At 47.2% G+C, this 15,620-nt stretch overlaps 1 protein-coding gene across 1 annotated transcript in view; it reads right to left on the reverse strand.

The window, feature by feature from the left end:
- Positions 1-11,386, reverse strand: part of ZNF341 (zinc finger protein 341) — a 48,819-nt gene extending 37,433 nt beyond the window's left edge. The window contains exons 1-2 of the mRNA XM_053926687.2: positions 11,049-11,386; positions 2,848-2,958 (exon numbers count right to left, since the gene is read on the reverse strand). Coding sequence (XP_053782662.1) covers positions 2,848-2,958; positions 11,049-11,079 — 142 coding nt within the window. The 5' untranslated portion in view covers positions 11,080-11,386. The remainder of the gene's footprint in view (positions 1-2,847; positions 2,959-11,048) is intronic.
- Between the last annotated feature and the right edge of the window lie 4,234 nt (positions 11,387-15,620).

Here is a 15,620-nt window from a genome sequence, read left to right on the forward strand (position 1 = left end):
TGTTAACTAGAATGTGGAAATGAAAGTGAGAGACTGGAGAACCAAGATGGCAGCGTAGACACACTGCGCCTCCTCGCACAACCAGAACTGACAGAAAATCGAATGGCAAGTAAGTCCGACACCAAGTAGATAAAAAAGAAACATACATCCAGACCAGTAGGAGGGGCGGAGAGGACTCGCGTGGCCGCGGCGGGACCGAGACTGGCGGAGTGTGGGACTAACGGGGCAGGCAGTCTGACCACTAGCAGACCTTGCGGCCCCACATTTGCGCAGATAAACCGAGAGGGCCGGACTCGGAGTGGCAGAGAACGGGCAGGCAGTGTGGCGGGTAGCACACCCCCCAGCCCCACACACACGCACAGATAAACTGGGACGAACGGAGGGGAGCGAGGCAGACCACGTAAACCAGGGCTCCGGTGCAGGGCCCGGGGGCGGGGGGAGGGTAATAAAGCCTCAAACCTCTGATTGAAAACGCCCGTGGGGGTTGGGGAGGCAGCAGGAGAGACTCCCAGCCTCACAGGAGAGGTCGTTGGAGAGACCCACAGGGGCCTAGGGCGTGCACAGGCCCACCCACTCGGGAACCAGCACCAGAGGGGTCCAGTTTGACTGTGGGTAGCGGAGTGAAAGATTGAAATTCGGAGGAGAGTGGAGCGGGCGCCATTGCTCCCTCTCGGCCCCTCCCCCACGTAAAGCGTCACAGCGCAGCGACCAGCATTACCCCGCCCCGGTGAACACCTAAGGCTCCGCCCTTAAAGTAACAGACGCGCCAAGACAAAAAAAAAAAAAAAGGCCCAAATGACAGAACACTTCAAAGCTCCAGAAACAAATACAACTAAGCGATATTGAAGAGATAGCCAACTTATCAGATGCACAGTTCAAAACACTGGTTATCAAGATGCTCACAGAATTGGTTGAATCTGTTTGAAAACCAGATGAAAAAATGAAGCCTATGCTAAGAGAAACAAAGGAAAATGTACAGGGAACCAATAGTGATGGGAAGGAAACTGGGACTCAAATCAACGGTGTGGACCAGAAGGAAGAAAGAAACATCCAACCAGAAAAGAATGAAGAAACAAGAATTCGGAAAAATGAGGAGAGGCTTAGGAACCTCCAGGACATCTTGAAACATGCCAACACCCGAATTATAGGGGTGCCAGAAGGAGAAGAGGAAGAACAAAAAATTGAAAACTTATTTGAACAAATAATGAAGGAGAACTTCCCTCATCTGGCAAAGGAAATAGACTTCCAGAAAGTCCAGGAAGCTCAGAGAGTCCCAAAGAAGCTGGACCCAAGGAGGAACACACCAAGGCACATCATCATTACATTAGCCAAGATGGAACAGAAGGAGAGAATCTTAGAAGCAGCAAGAGAAAAGGACACAGTTACCTACAAAGGGGTTCCCATAAGACTGTCAGCTGATTTCTCAAAAGAGACCTTACAGGCAAGAAGGGACTGGCAAGAAGTATTCCAAGTCATGAAAGGCAAGGACCTACATCCAAGATTACTGTATCCAGCAAAGCTATCATTTAGAATGGAAGGGCAGATAAAGTGCTTCTCAGATAAGGTCAAGTTCAAGGAGTTCATCATCACCAAGCCATTATTATATGAAATGTTAAAGGGACTTATCTAAGAAAAAGAAGATCAAAAATAGGAACAGTAAAAATGACAGCAAACTCACAGTTATAAACAACCACACCGAAAACCAAAACAAAAGAAAACTAAGCAAACAACTAGAACAGAAACAGAACCACAGAAATGGAGATCACATGGAGGGTTATCAATAGGGGATTGGGAGGGGGAGAGACGGGGGAAAGGTACAGAGAATAAACAGCATAAATGATAGGCGGAAAATAGACAGGGGGAGGGCAAGAATAGTGTAGGCAATGTAGAAGCCAAAGAACTTATAAGTATGACCCATGGACATGAACTATAGGGGGGGAATGTGGGAGAGAGGGGGTGGGCAGGATGGAGTTGAGTGAAGGGGCAAAATGGGACAACTGTAATAGCATAATCAATAAATATATCAAAAATAAAAATAAAAGAAAGTGAGAGACTGGAGCAGCCATCCTAAACAGCAGGTTGAGGGCCATACAGCCACAAGAAAGGAGTCTGAGTCTCACCGTACCCACCCCAAATATTCAGAGTACTTTTCATGTAACAGAAAAATAAACTTTAATCTTGTATAAACCACAAGAAACTTGATTTCTTATTTATAACAGCTAAAAACACATCCCAAGTATCATCACAAGATTTCTATGAATTAAGACTATTATCCCCATTTCACAGACGTGAAAACTCAGGCACAGAGAGGTTAACTCACTTGCCCAAAGTCACAGAACCAGGAACTACAGGAACAAAGATTCAAACCCAGCTGTGGTATCTCTCTGCTCCCAGTGTGGTTCCCAAGTGCTAAATAAGTTTGTGGAATAAATAATTGAACACAGAGATGCACACAGGGCTCTAAAAGAAGTTCTTTGCTCTCTCTGTGCCTTAGGGACATGGCCTGTAAGGGGACTTATAGAGAGATTCATGCTCAGCCTGTTCTTTCCATAGAGGGGAGGCTGAAAAATGATTTCTGGGCCAAAAGTACAAGCATTGCCAAGCATCAGGACTACTGGCCATTCCGGTGTCATGAGCCCCACATTCACCAAGTGATTGAAAGAGAGTGTCCTCAGAGCTAAGCAGAGAAAGGCATTAGCCCGAAGATCCAGGCTGGGAGGAAGGGGAGATGGTTCAGACACCAGACATCCAGGGGACCACATGGGCAGTTCCCTCCCACACCCCTTCATGAGTACCACTTGTTTTTCAAGGGGAGCCACTCACCCTTCCCACTAAGCAGATACTCACCCAGTGGCTGGATAGCAGGGGGTGCATTGACACTCTGGCCTGTTGGATCAGGGACTGCTCCTTGACCATCCAACAATGACTGGACAGCCAGGACGGTCTGATTGTCCATTCCTGAAGAAAGAAATGAAACCTCTTTGGAAGGTGGGCCCAGCATCCTGCTCTGATTTCACCCTTACAAACCCACCTCACTGTAAGCCTCCATGGCAAAGACAGCTGCCTGTACCCCGATATACATGCTCTCGTGCATCCACTGCAACAGAACCCAAGACTGGGGCTGAAAACATGGTTCCAGATTAAAGATTCCATGTCCCAGCTACCCCTGCAGCTAGGGAATGTCTAAGTTCTAGCCAATGGGATGTATATGGCAGTTTCTGGGAAGTTTTCTTAAAAGCTCCCTGGTATTTGACCCTCTTCTTTGTCCCATCCTCTATCCTGCTTCCTAAAACAAGAATATGATGGTGGGAACTCTAGCTGCCATCCCAGATTGTGAGGAAAAGGGCTATACCTTGGGATTGCAGGGCAAAAAAAAAAAAAAAAAAGGAAAAATCCTGGACCTCTGAGAATCTTGTAGAACACGGTCACCCTCATAGCTATGGACTGTCTTCCTCCTAACTCCCATGTGACAGAAATGAACTTCTAGCCTATTCAAGCCACTCATAGTTTGTGCTGCTCTTAATCGTGGCTGAATCTAATCCTAAGTGATACAGCACCTCTGAAAATCATGTTACCAAGTCTTCTTCACCCACATCCCACAAATCCCACCAATCTGTTTGCACTCGGATGTCCTTGCTTCCCTTGTTTTCCAATGCATGCTGGTCTTTTTTACTCCTCAATAAATAGTATAATCTTAATTTGTAGTCAGGGGACTCTTGAGAAGCAGACTACGTCCATGTTTTCCAATTAGTTGTCAGTGTTGAGGTTCACAGTAGTACACTTGTCCAGCCATGTCACTAGCTGGAGGACAGGCCTAGTTGCCTAATAGGACACCAAGGCACATTGCCTTCCTCCCAAGGAACCCAGAGGGTGTCTCCTTTCTGTCTCTACAGCCAATGCTCTCCCTCCAATCTTTCAGCTCTTACCTGGACTCCTGCCCCAGCTTCTAACGGCAATGCAAATTAGAACCCTTAGCTCATCAGCCAAAGTGAATCCATACCTTTCCCTGTCACAATGCGGGCTGTGTCCCTCCTGAGGCTAGCCCTTCCCTCCATCCCCTCCTGCACCCTCAGAAACCACTCACCACCAACTAGCCCCTGTCCCAATGCTGCCTGCAACTTCTCCTTCCCTTGAGCCATGACACATGCTCAGATCTCTCTAGAATACCCTCTTGAACCCAAGTACCCATCTCTCCCCTTTTCAACATCAAGCATCTGATGAGAGCTGTCTAACACCCTCTACCTCCCCATCTTCCTTCACCCACACCAGTGGGGCTTAAGCCCCACAATTCCACCAATATCACCAAAGACCATCTGACAGCTTTGGACATTTCTTCCTGAAACACTCCCTTCTTTGGCTCCAGGACACCACCCTCTCTGAGTCTTCTCCTACCTTTCTCTTTGCTCCCTCCCAGCCTGCTTTACTCTCTGCTTCTGCGGTCCATCCCCCAAATGTTTCTATTTTGAAAGGTTCCTTCTGTCTGGACTCTCTCTCCTTTCCCTCTGTACTCTCTGGGCAGCCTCACTCACCCTCAAACTAGCTCTCCATAATATCACAGTTCATGCTTCCTTCCTTGAATGAGCTTCAGTAAATCTACTGTTTATGCAAAATTGTGTTAGCATTTGTGTCCAGATCTGTACACAAACACTGATAGTTTTGTTTATAATAACAAACTGGAACCAACTTACATGTCCTTCAATAAGTGAATGGTTAAACTGGTACATCCAGGCTTGCTCTCCCTCCTGGGAGCGTGCCTTCACCTTTCCCTTTCCCTTCTTCTTCCCCCACAGGCATGCACCTCCTAAACTCTAAGGGACCCCATAAGACTTGGAACCAGGGAAGCTATAGGCAGCGGCAACTTATCCGGAGCTAATCCCCTAAACCTGTCCCCAACCCCCTTTTCTATGACTCTCCAGAGAGCTGACAGTGTCCCTGCCTTGGCTTACTTATTTCCCATAACATTTCTAGAGAACCAAAGCAGCCCCACCTAGGCTCTCTTGTTGCTTCTTCTATCCTAAGCTCTTCCTTGTTTCATTGTCTCCAGTTTTAATAAACATACTCTTAAAGTAAAAAAAATTAAAAAACTGTAAAAACCTGTGCTATATCCATACCAGGGAATACTACTGAACAATAAAAAGGAACAAAATGATTGATACAAACAATGGTATATGAATCTCCATGCAATTATGATGAATGAAAAAAAGCCAATCTCAAAGGTTATATGTGATTCCATTTACATGACATTCTTTTTTTTTTTTTTTTTAAAGATTTTACTTACTTTTAGAGAGAGGGGAAGGAAGGGAGAAAGAGAGGGAGAGGAACATGGATGTGTGAGAGAAACATCGATTGGTTGCTTCTCACACACCCCTAATTGGGGACCTGACCCACAACCCTGGTATGTGCCCCAACTGGATTGGACTTGGAATGATGACATTTTCATTCACAGGCTGGTGCACAATCCACTGAGCCACACCAGCCAGGGCTATATGACATTCTTAAAATGACAAAATTTTAGAAATGGAGAATAGACTAGTGGTTGCCAGACATCAGGGATGGGAGGCAGGGGAGGGAGGTGGGTGTGGCTAAAGATAGGCAATATCTAATAGTGATGGAACGGCCCTGTGTGTTGACTGGTTGTATATAATAGGATAGTTTTGCAAGATATTATATTGGGGAAAATTGGCAAAGAGTATGTGGGATTTCTCTGTATTAGTTCTTATAACTGCATGTGAATCTTCAGGAAAAAAAATTATTTCAAAGTAAATATTTTAATTAAAAAAATACTGCCTGTCACCCTGGCCAGTGTGGCTGAGTTGGTTGGAGGGTTGTCCTGTATACCTAAAAGTTGAGGGTTCAATCCCCAGTCAGGGCACATACCTAGGTTGTGCAGTTGATACCCAGCTGGGGGTGCGAATGGTAGGCAACCAATCACTGTTTCTCACATCAATGTTCCTCTCTCTATCCATTTCTCTCTCTCTAAAAATATCAATAAACATATATTTTTTTAAATACTGCCTATCAAAAGTTTGGAAACAATAGAAAGATCAGTGCTTGTCAGGGGTTGCAGGGGGAGGAATGAATAGGCAGAGCACAGAGGATTTTAGGGCAGAAAATACTCTGTGATGTTATAGTAATGGATACATGTCATTATATATTTGTCCAATAGCGCGTGCAATATACCAAGAGTCAACCCTGAGGTAAAGCATGAACTTTGGGTGATTATGATGAGTCGGTATAGGTTCCTCCATGGACCATTCTGGTGAGTTATGTTGACAGCGGGGAGGTTATGAATGTGTGGGGTGAGGGAGTATACAGGAAATCTCTACCTTCCTCTCAACTTTTTCTTCTTTTGCTCTTTTTTTTTTTTTTAAGTATATTTTAGCCCTGGCTAATGTGGCTCAGTGGATTGAGACCAGCCTGCAAACCAAGGGGTCGCTGGTTTGATTCCCAGTCAGGGCACATGCCTGGGTTGCGGGCCAGGTCTCCAGCAGGGGGCATGTGAGAGGCAGCTTTTCTGATGTGAGAAACAACAAATTGATGTTTCTCTCCTGGTCTTTCTCCCTCCCTCCCCCTCTCTCTAAAAATAAATAAATCAAAATCTTTAAAAATAAAAAAGTATATTTTATTGATTAAACTATTACAGTCATCCCATTTTTTTTCTCCCCTTTATTCCACTCTGCCCTACAACCCCCTCCCACCAGCATTCCCTGCCTTAATTCATGTCCATGGGTTGTACATATAAGTTCTTTGGCTTCTCCATTTCCTATACTATTCTTAACCTCCCCAGGTCTATTTTGTACCTACATTTATGCTTCTTATTCGCTGTACCTTTTACCCCATTCTCCCTGCTGATAAACCTCCATGTGATCTCCATTTCTGTGATTCTGTCCTGTTCTAGTTATGTGCTTAGTTTGTTTTTATTTTTTTAGGTTCAGTTGTTGATAGTTGTGAGTTTGTTGCCATTTTACTGTTCATATTTTTTTATTTTTAAATCACTTACTAATTTTTTAAATTAACTTATTTTTATAGAGGGGAAAGGAGGGAGAGAGGGAGAGAAACATCAGTGGGTGGTTGCCTCTCACGCACCCCCTATTGGGGACCTGGCCCACAACCCATGCATGTGCCTTGACTGGGAATCTAATAGGTGACCCTTTGGTTTGTAGACCGGCACTCAATCCACTGAGCCACACCAGCCAGGGTACTACTGATATTTTTTATCTTATTTTTCTTAGGTAAGTCCCTTTAACATTTCGTATACTAAGGGCTTGGTGATGATGAACTCCTTTAAATTGACTTTATCTGGGAAGTGCTTTATCTGCCCTTCCATTCTAAATGATAGCTTTGCTGGATACAGTAATCTTGGATGTAGGTCCTTGCCTTTCATGACTTTGAATACTTCTTGCCAGCCCCTTCTTGCCTGCAAGGTATCTTTTGAGAAATCAGTTGATAGTCTTATGGGAACTCCTTTGTAGGTAACTGTCTCCTTTTCTCTTGTTGTTTTTAAGACTCTCTATCTTTAATCTTGGGTAATGTAATTATGATGTGTTTTGGTGTGTGCTTCCTTGGGTCCAACTTCTTTGGGACTCTCTGGGCTTCCCGGACTTCCTGGAAGTCTATTTCCTTTGCCAGATTAGGGAAATTCTCCTTCATTATATTTTCAAATAAGTTTTCATTTTCTCGCTCTTCCTCTTCTCTTTCTAGCACCCCTGTGGTTTGGATGTTGGAATGTTTAAAGTTGGCCCAGAGATTCCTAAGCATCTCCTCATTCTTTTGAATTCTTGTTTCTTCATTCTGTTCCAGTTAGATGTTTATTTCTTCCTTCTGCTCCAAACCGTTTATTTGAGTCCCAGTTTCCTTCCCGTCACTGTTGGTTCCCTGTCTATTTTTATTTATTTCACTTTGCATAGCCTTCACTTTTTCCTCTATTTTGTGACCATACTCAACCATTTCTGTGAGCATCCTGATTACCAGTGTTTTGAACTCTGCATCTGATAGGTCGGGTATCTCTTCATTGCTTAGTTCTTTTTTTTTGGAGTTTTGATCTGTTTTTTCATTTGGGCCGTATTTCTTTGTCTTGGGGCACCTATTACATTGTAAGGAGCAGAGCCTTAGGTATTTGCCAGGGTTGGGCAATCCACATCGCTGTGTTATGGCGCTGTGTGGGGGGGAGGGGTCCAAGAGGGAACAATGCTGCTTGCTCAGCTCTCAGCTAGCTTTCAGTCACTTCCCCTGCTACCCACAAGGAAATTGGGCCCTTCTGGTGCTGACTCCCAGGTGGGTGGGTTTGTGTACATTCTAGGACCCTGTGGGTCTCCCCAATGAACTCTCCTATGAGGTAGGAGTTTCTCCCACCACTGCAACCCCAACAGGTTTTTACAGCCAGAGGTTTTGAGGCTTTCCTTGCCCACGCTGGAACCCTGGGTTGTGCAGTCTGTCTTGCTCCCAAGTTGTTCCTCCCGATTTATCCCCATGCAAATGTGGGACCACCAGCTTCCACCTTGCTGTGTGTCCCCCATCTCCACCCTTCCTACCAGTCTGAATGAATATTTCTTCTTTAACTCCTTGGTTCTTGGACCTCCATAGATTTTCTGGCAGTTCTGGTTGTTTTTGCTTTTAAATTTGTTGTTGTCATTCTTTTGGTTGTGAGGTGAGGCAAAGTGTATCTACCTATGCCTCCATCTTGGCTAGAAGTCCACTAGTTCTCAACTTTGTTATGAACCTAAAACTGCTCTAAAAAAATAAAGTCTCTTTAAAGAAAATGCTGCCTATCTAAACTGAACTCCAACTGCCCTGCCTGGGTAGCTCAGTTAGAGCATGTCCCAATATGCCAAGTTTGTGGGTTTGATCCCTGGTCAGGGCACATACAAGAATCAACCAATAAATGCATAAATAAGTGGAACAACAAATCAATGTTTCTCTTTCTCTCTCTTCCTTCCTCTCTCTCTAAAATCAATAAATAAAAATTGAATGAGTAAAAATAAACAACTCAAACTAAGTATGTCACCACCACCCCTAAGTTTATTCCTCTTCCAGTAATCCTCATTGGTAAGAACAGGGCACCACAGTCCACCCAGCCACAGCCCCTGGGGCACCCCTTGATTCTTCCCCTCAACCTATCATCCCTCCCTCCCTGCATTTCTAGTCCTTCAGCAAATCTAGCCTATTCTGCCTCCCCAATATCATTCGGATCCACTTCCCCTCCATCCCCACAGCTGTCCCCCGGCCCCATGCTATCATCAGTTCTCAGCAGGACAACTGCAGTCATCTCTCTCACCTTCCGGCTGTCACTGCGGCGCCCTCCAGTCTGTTCTCAGAGCAGCCAGGGTGAACTTTATAAAACATACATCACATTGTGTTGCTCCCCTGCTGAAAACCCTTTCTTATCTCCATATTGAATCCAAGATAAAATTCACAAGCTTCATCTCTAGCTGCTCACCCACATGAACTTCTGTGAATCCTAGAAGACCTCTCCCCACCTCCCCCAGAGCTTTGCAAACGTAGTTCCCACTGCCTGGGTCGTCTCTAGATCCCCACAGTTCTGCTGCCCTTCCCCTAGCCCAGCCTGCATCACACTGTCCTCAGAACTGATTTTTCCTTTATTTTCTTCATCACTCAAAACACAAACACCTTTTTGAAGTAAAAATTCAAAGCCCAGGGAAGCCCATGGGACATAAAGAGAAAGTAGGCTGCACCCCATCCTACTGGCCTCCCAGAGGGAACCACCACTGACCCTGGCCCTCCACATTCCATCATCATCATAGCAGTGAAAGCCAGCTGAGGTTTTCTTTTACTATTTGTCTTTTCTACTATACTATAATTGCTAGTCCTATCATTTTTATCTGTTCCCCACGAGGCTGTGAGACCTGGACTGTCTGGTTCAATGAGTATTCCTGAAACTGAACCTTTCCAATGCGGGGAAGGTTACACCCCATTTCAAGGTGAGAACTCGGATCCTCCAAGTGAAGGCACATGACTGAGATCTCCTGGGGAGTAGCAGCACTCAAGGTCTCAGCCACATACCATTAGCCAGCCCCGCCTACTTTCAATCTGTATTCTAATTGCGCGTATACTCATCCTATCACATCCCTCCAAGCACATCTGTGGGTCTGTATCCCTCCAACATCAATTCTTTCAGGCCCTGACCCTGAAATCACTGATGCTTCCTTCACGACTTCTAGCGGGCCCTCGGTGTTTGCTGTCTCCAAAGCCCCCAACTCCCTGCTCCTGAGGCCCACGCCCATTTTAGGATCTTTTAGAGGAGAGGACAACCATTTGGCGCCAGGTGTTTGCTGCTTTGGGTCTGAGAGCATCATGTCCCGGCCAAGCACACCTTTAGCTCCCATCCTTTCTTGGTCTTAGTTTATAAAACTCTGCACCCCAGGGCAGTGCACAAACTAGCCCACCGATGTTTGGTGGCTTTGTAAGCACCAATACCCGGCCTTGCACGCAGGTGGTGACTATCCTTTCCTGGTCTGATTTTGAGACTGTGTCACAGCACGAGGCAAAAAACTGGCGCTCAGTACAAGTTCGTGGTCAAAATGCCTGGCTTGGCGGCGCCGTCCTCCAAAACCCTCCCGCCGCACTGAAGCTCCAACACCACGGTCGGAACAGGGGTCTCCGCTCTCCGCGCGGCACCAAGGCCGGCCGGCCCCACCCTCCCCGGCTGTTCCCTCCAGGAGAGCCCTCCCGCGCTCGCCTGCAGCTCGTGCTGTTCCGGTCCGAGGCCCCCTCCCCGCTGGGCCAGCCCTCCCCGGCTGTTCCGGTGCCGGTGCTCCCTCCCCGGGCTCTCGCTCCCCTGCTGTTCCGGTCCCGATGCCCGCCCCACCACTGAGCCTCCTCTCCGCCGCTGTTCGGTGTTGTGGCCCCCACCCCACCGACAGGCCTCAAGTCCCCGCGACTGTTCCCGCCCGCGCCCCTCCTCCGGCTGTTCCGGCCCCGGCGCCCTCCGCCCCGCGGCCGCCGCGCGCCCTGGGCCCGGCGCTGCGAGGGCGCGGCGGGAGGGGGCGCGACGCGGAACAGCCGCTTCCCCCGGCACCGCGGTCGCTCACCCTCCAGGGCCTCGAAGATCGTCTGCGCCATCTTGGAGCCGCCGCCGCCGCCGCCGCCACGGGAGCTGAAGCCGGGCTACGCGAGCATTGTGGGAGCCGCGGCGGCGGCGGCGAGGCCGGAGCCGCCAGGGGGCGCCCGGGAGCCGTCGCTGAGCCCTCTGTCGTGGAAACCCGGCAATGGCCTGTGGGGCCCCCCACATCCCCGGGCTCCCTCAGCTCCGCCTCGGCGATCCAGTCACCAGCGCGTGTGGACCCTTATCCCCGCCTCATTTGAACCCTCCAACTTTGCACCCCGACCCATCGCCGCCACACCGGACCTGACTCCCCACATCTGCCTCCCTCCCTCCCTCCCTTTCTCACACGGCTCGTGAGACCCCTCAACTCTGCAACACGGACCTTATTGCCACTGCCCATGAAATTGACCCACTTTTGCAGCCCCCCTTCCCACCTCACCCGGGTCCCCCAGTTCTGTCACAAGGACCACAACTAACACAGGCCCCCGCCCCAGCTGCGCAGCACAGACTTGCGTCCCTGTCGCGGACTCCTCGCGCCCTGCTCCCACGGCGAGCCCTAGCCCTGCCTATGGGGGCCGCCCGAGGCTCGCCCCTCGGCCGGGTCTTATCCCTCATTCTCCCCGAGAGTCGCCAGTGGCTTAACCCTTGATGTACACTGTTCGGGGGTCTTCATTTCCTCCTTCCACAGACCTCCGTCCCTGCTTCTCGGGGACCCCGTGTCTGCACATAGCCCCCCAGTACCCGCTTCAGCACCCTTCCGTGCAGCCTCACAGACAGCGCACTCAGATCTCACAGGGACCCTCCCGCGCCTCCTTCGGGCCCTGGGCAGACGCACCCATCTCCCGTCTTTTTCTGTGCTGCATCAGCCGGCCTGGAGTGCTTACTGTACACAAGTCTTAGGATGGGTCCGGGAAGACACCGGTGCTTTGCCTTGGAGCTCGGGGTGGCACGCGCACACAAACATTAAAGCTCTAATTGCAAGGTGGGACGGTGGTTTCAAAGAGGTACCCTTGGACTACAAGAAGGTGTTGGGGAGTGTGTTGGGGGGTAGAGCGACAAGGAACGGGGGCTGTGCCATCAATAACGATTTCTCCCATGAGCCAAATTCTCCTACAACTGGGCTACCGTAGCTTTGACTCTAAATGTTTTCATTATATTTTAGCCTCATCCAAAGCAATAATAAAAATCACAATTCACTAAATCACATATTCACTAAATAAATGTATAAACTCCTAAATGTAAAAAAAAAAAAACAAAAAAAAAACTTGTTCAAAGCTCCTCTGTCCTTCTGGAGCACTACCCGCCACTGTTCATGGTAAGTTGTCTTACAGACCCCCTGCTTACACATGCCTCGAAGCTGATTTCTACCAGTAAACTCCCCATCTTGCCCTGAAAACTACAACTGTACCCCTGCCGCTGCTACCTCCTTCCCCTTCCAGTCTCCACTTTACACAATGAGCTCTGAGCAAATGGGCCCCACAGAGAACCCACTCTTCTCCCAGGCTCCATACCCCACCCTCTTTTCTGGGAACCTTGGAGACTTAGGTCCCACCTCAAGTCCTAACCCACCCTTCCCATTGCCTCTCTGGCAGGAGTAAGGACAGTGCTCCCTCCTCCCTGTCTTTCCTTTAACATCCCCATTGATTCAATGGCCTTACCTCCTCATCACCTCTCCCCTGCAAGAGTTTCTCAATATAACTCCTTTTAAAAGAATCATTCAAGTAATATATTAGTACATTCATATTCACTTAATTAATTTAAAAAATATTCAACCCTGGTTGGCGTGGCTCAGTGGATTGAGCACCAGCCTGCGAATCAAAGGGTGGCTGGTTCGATTCCCCATCAGGGCACATGCCTGGGTTGCAGGCCCGGTCCCCAGTAGGGGGCATGTGAGACAGCCACACATTGATGCCTCTCTCCCCCTCTTTCTCCCTCCCTTCCCCTCTGTCTAAAAATAAATAAAAAAAATATTTAAAAATATATTCAGTACCTATTTGTGCTATACACTATTCTATATGTTGAGGACACAACCCAGAACAAAAACATAAAAATCTTTGCCTTCATGGAGTCATAGTTCAGCAGGTGAGATGGGCTGTAAACAAGAAAAGAAAAGGAGAGATGTTCCATGACCTTAAATATTTTTTTTTCTGGGAGGAGGGAGCCTCCTTTAGACAGGGTGGTTAGGGATGGCCTCTCTGAGGAGGCAGATGGAGAAAAGAGAACAAGAAAGGCAGAGCTTATTAGCTGTATCATCTTGGGCAAGTGCAAAGGCCCTATGTTAAAAATTAAAGGACTCCAGGGACTGTAAAAGGAGGTATGGGTACAGGGGGAAGATGAAGGAGAGTTAAATAGGGCCACTGAGAGGCACTGGACAGTACAAGATTCTATCAATACAAGCCCTGGAAGCTTTCCATGTATTTTTATATATCCAGGTACATGTACAAATAGTTGATTTTTATCTGCTCTTTAGACCTTCACACTTGCTGTTCTCTCTTATCAAAATGCCCATCTTGGCCTGGCTGGTGTGACTTAGTGGATTGAGTGCCAGCTTCCTGGTCAGGGCACATACCTGGGTTGCAGGCCAGGTCCCTGGTTGGGAGCATGCAAGAGGCAACCAATCAATGTTTCTCTTGTACATCAGTGTTTCTCTCCCTCTCTCCCTCCCTTCCTCTCTCTCTAAAAGTAAATAATAAATAAAATCTTTTTTAAAATGCCCATCTTCCACCCTTGTTGGAACAATAGAAACTTGACTTTTTTTTTGAGGTTGGATTGACTTTATTTGCAGTTTCAGCGTTGGAGTATGAAACTTGACTTCTTACCTCCTCTAAGAAGCTTTCCCTGAGTTCCCTGGATGAGATCCCAATCCTCCCTTGCTATTCTAGTTTCTCACAGTACTTGGTACCACCCCTGTCATGTGCTAATCTTTAGCCCTTGGAAGTTTGCCTTTTCTCTGCCCCTCAATAGAGAGCCCTCTGAGCAGGGGAGGTGCTTCATCCATTCTGGTTGGAACTCACATCCTGGCGCAGAGGTAACCTGAGAAATGCTTGTTGACTGACTACCTAACTGATGGAACAACTGAATGAGTTTCAGGGAGGTTCTCCAGCAGGTTCCCCTGTCAGGCTTCCCCTGCTTCCAACTTTCAGCTCCTTCCCTTCATCTCTTACTCCTCTACAATCTCTCTGTCCTATGTCCCATTTCCTCAGGGCCAGCTGTTGACACTGAACCAAATCCAATCATAACTTTGAGACTCTTGGAGTAAGTAATGATGGTTGTTATGGGCTGAATAGTGTCCCCCAGAATTCATATGTTGACATTCTATGTGTCGATACCCTAGTACTTCAGAATGTGACAATATTTGGTGATAGAGCCTTTACAAAGTTAATTAATATTAAATGAGTTCATGTAGGTGGACCCTAATCTGACTGGTGTCCTTAGAAGATTTGACAACACAGACTGAAGGGTGACCATTTGTGGACACGGTGGAAACTAGCCATCTGAAAGTGAAGAGAGAGGCCTCACAAAGAACTAAACCTCCAAACACCCTGATCTTGGACTTCGAGCCTTTATTGTGAGAAAATAAATTTTTGTTGTTTAAGCCACCCATTTCATGGTACTTTGTTATGGAAGCCCTAGCAAATCAATACAGTGATAAAGATAAAAGACTCTGGAGCCAGGAGATCTGGATTCCAGTCCTGGCTTCATGACTTATTAGCTGTATCATCTCCGGCAAGTTACTTTGCCTCTCTGCATCTCAGTTTCCCATTTGTTAAGTGGGCATGATTATAGTTCCTTCCTCATAGGGTTGCTGAGAGGATGAAATAAAGCACTTGGCAAACAGTTCCTGGAACACAGCAAGTACTCTGAAAGTGCTTGTTAAATAAATAAATTCGATTACTTGGGTAAGGTGAATAAAAAGGCCTTGCCCTGAGGAACTCAGACTTAGGTACAATTAAAAAGGGCCTTTAAGGAATAAGTGTTCCCATGTGGCTACTCTTTCCCCAGGGCTCCTTGAGGGAAGAAACTTATTTATCACTATGAGAAGGGTTTGGCAAAAGATAGCATCCAGGACGAACTTGCTGATCCAAATAATTTCCAAAACCCCTCTCCTGATACTGGGTCATGTGTCAGGGCTTGGTGACTGATTTTTCATAGGAATATTAGGTGGTATTTCTAGAAGTTCTGTTTGGTTCTTTCTCAAATTTTCCATATTTTTAAATTATTTTTTGTTCTCTGTAGCTATTTTCTAGCTTTAAATCTTGTGCGTACAATTTTTAAAAACCCGTGTCTGTGAATTATAATACCTGAGGTCTGTATTGATCTGTTCTTCCCATCTCTTGTGCCTGGTTTTTCTTCTTCATGAAGTCTTGGGTGCCTGGTTTTCTCTATGTGCTGATCATCACCTCGAAAAATTGTTTGTGGTGGTTCCCTGAAGTCAAAGACAGATGGGCCCTTCTTCATAGAGATTTTGCGTTTGCTTTTGCCAAAGGCTTGGGACCACTTCCAGTCACTTACCCCCTCATACCAGGTTCCCAGTTCATGGGTTGAGATTTCTTGGGCT

This window comes from Desmodus rotundus, chromosome 6 (genome assembly GCF_022682495.2).
Source record: "Desmodus rotundus isolate HL8 chromosome 6, HLdesRot8A.1, whole genome shotgun sequence".
Classification (NCBI taxonomy): domain Eukaryota; kingdom Metazoa; phylum Chordata; class Mammalia; order Chiroptera; family Phyllostomidae; genus Desmodus; species Desmodus rotundus.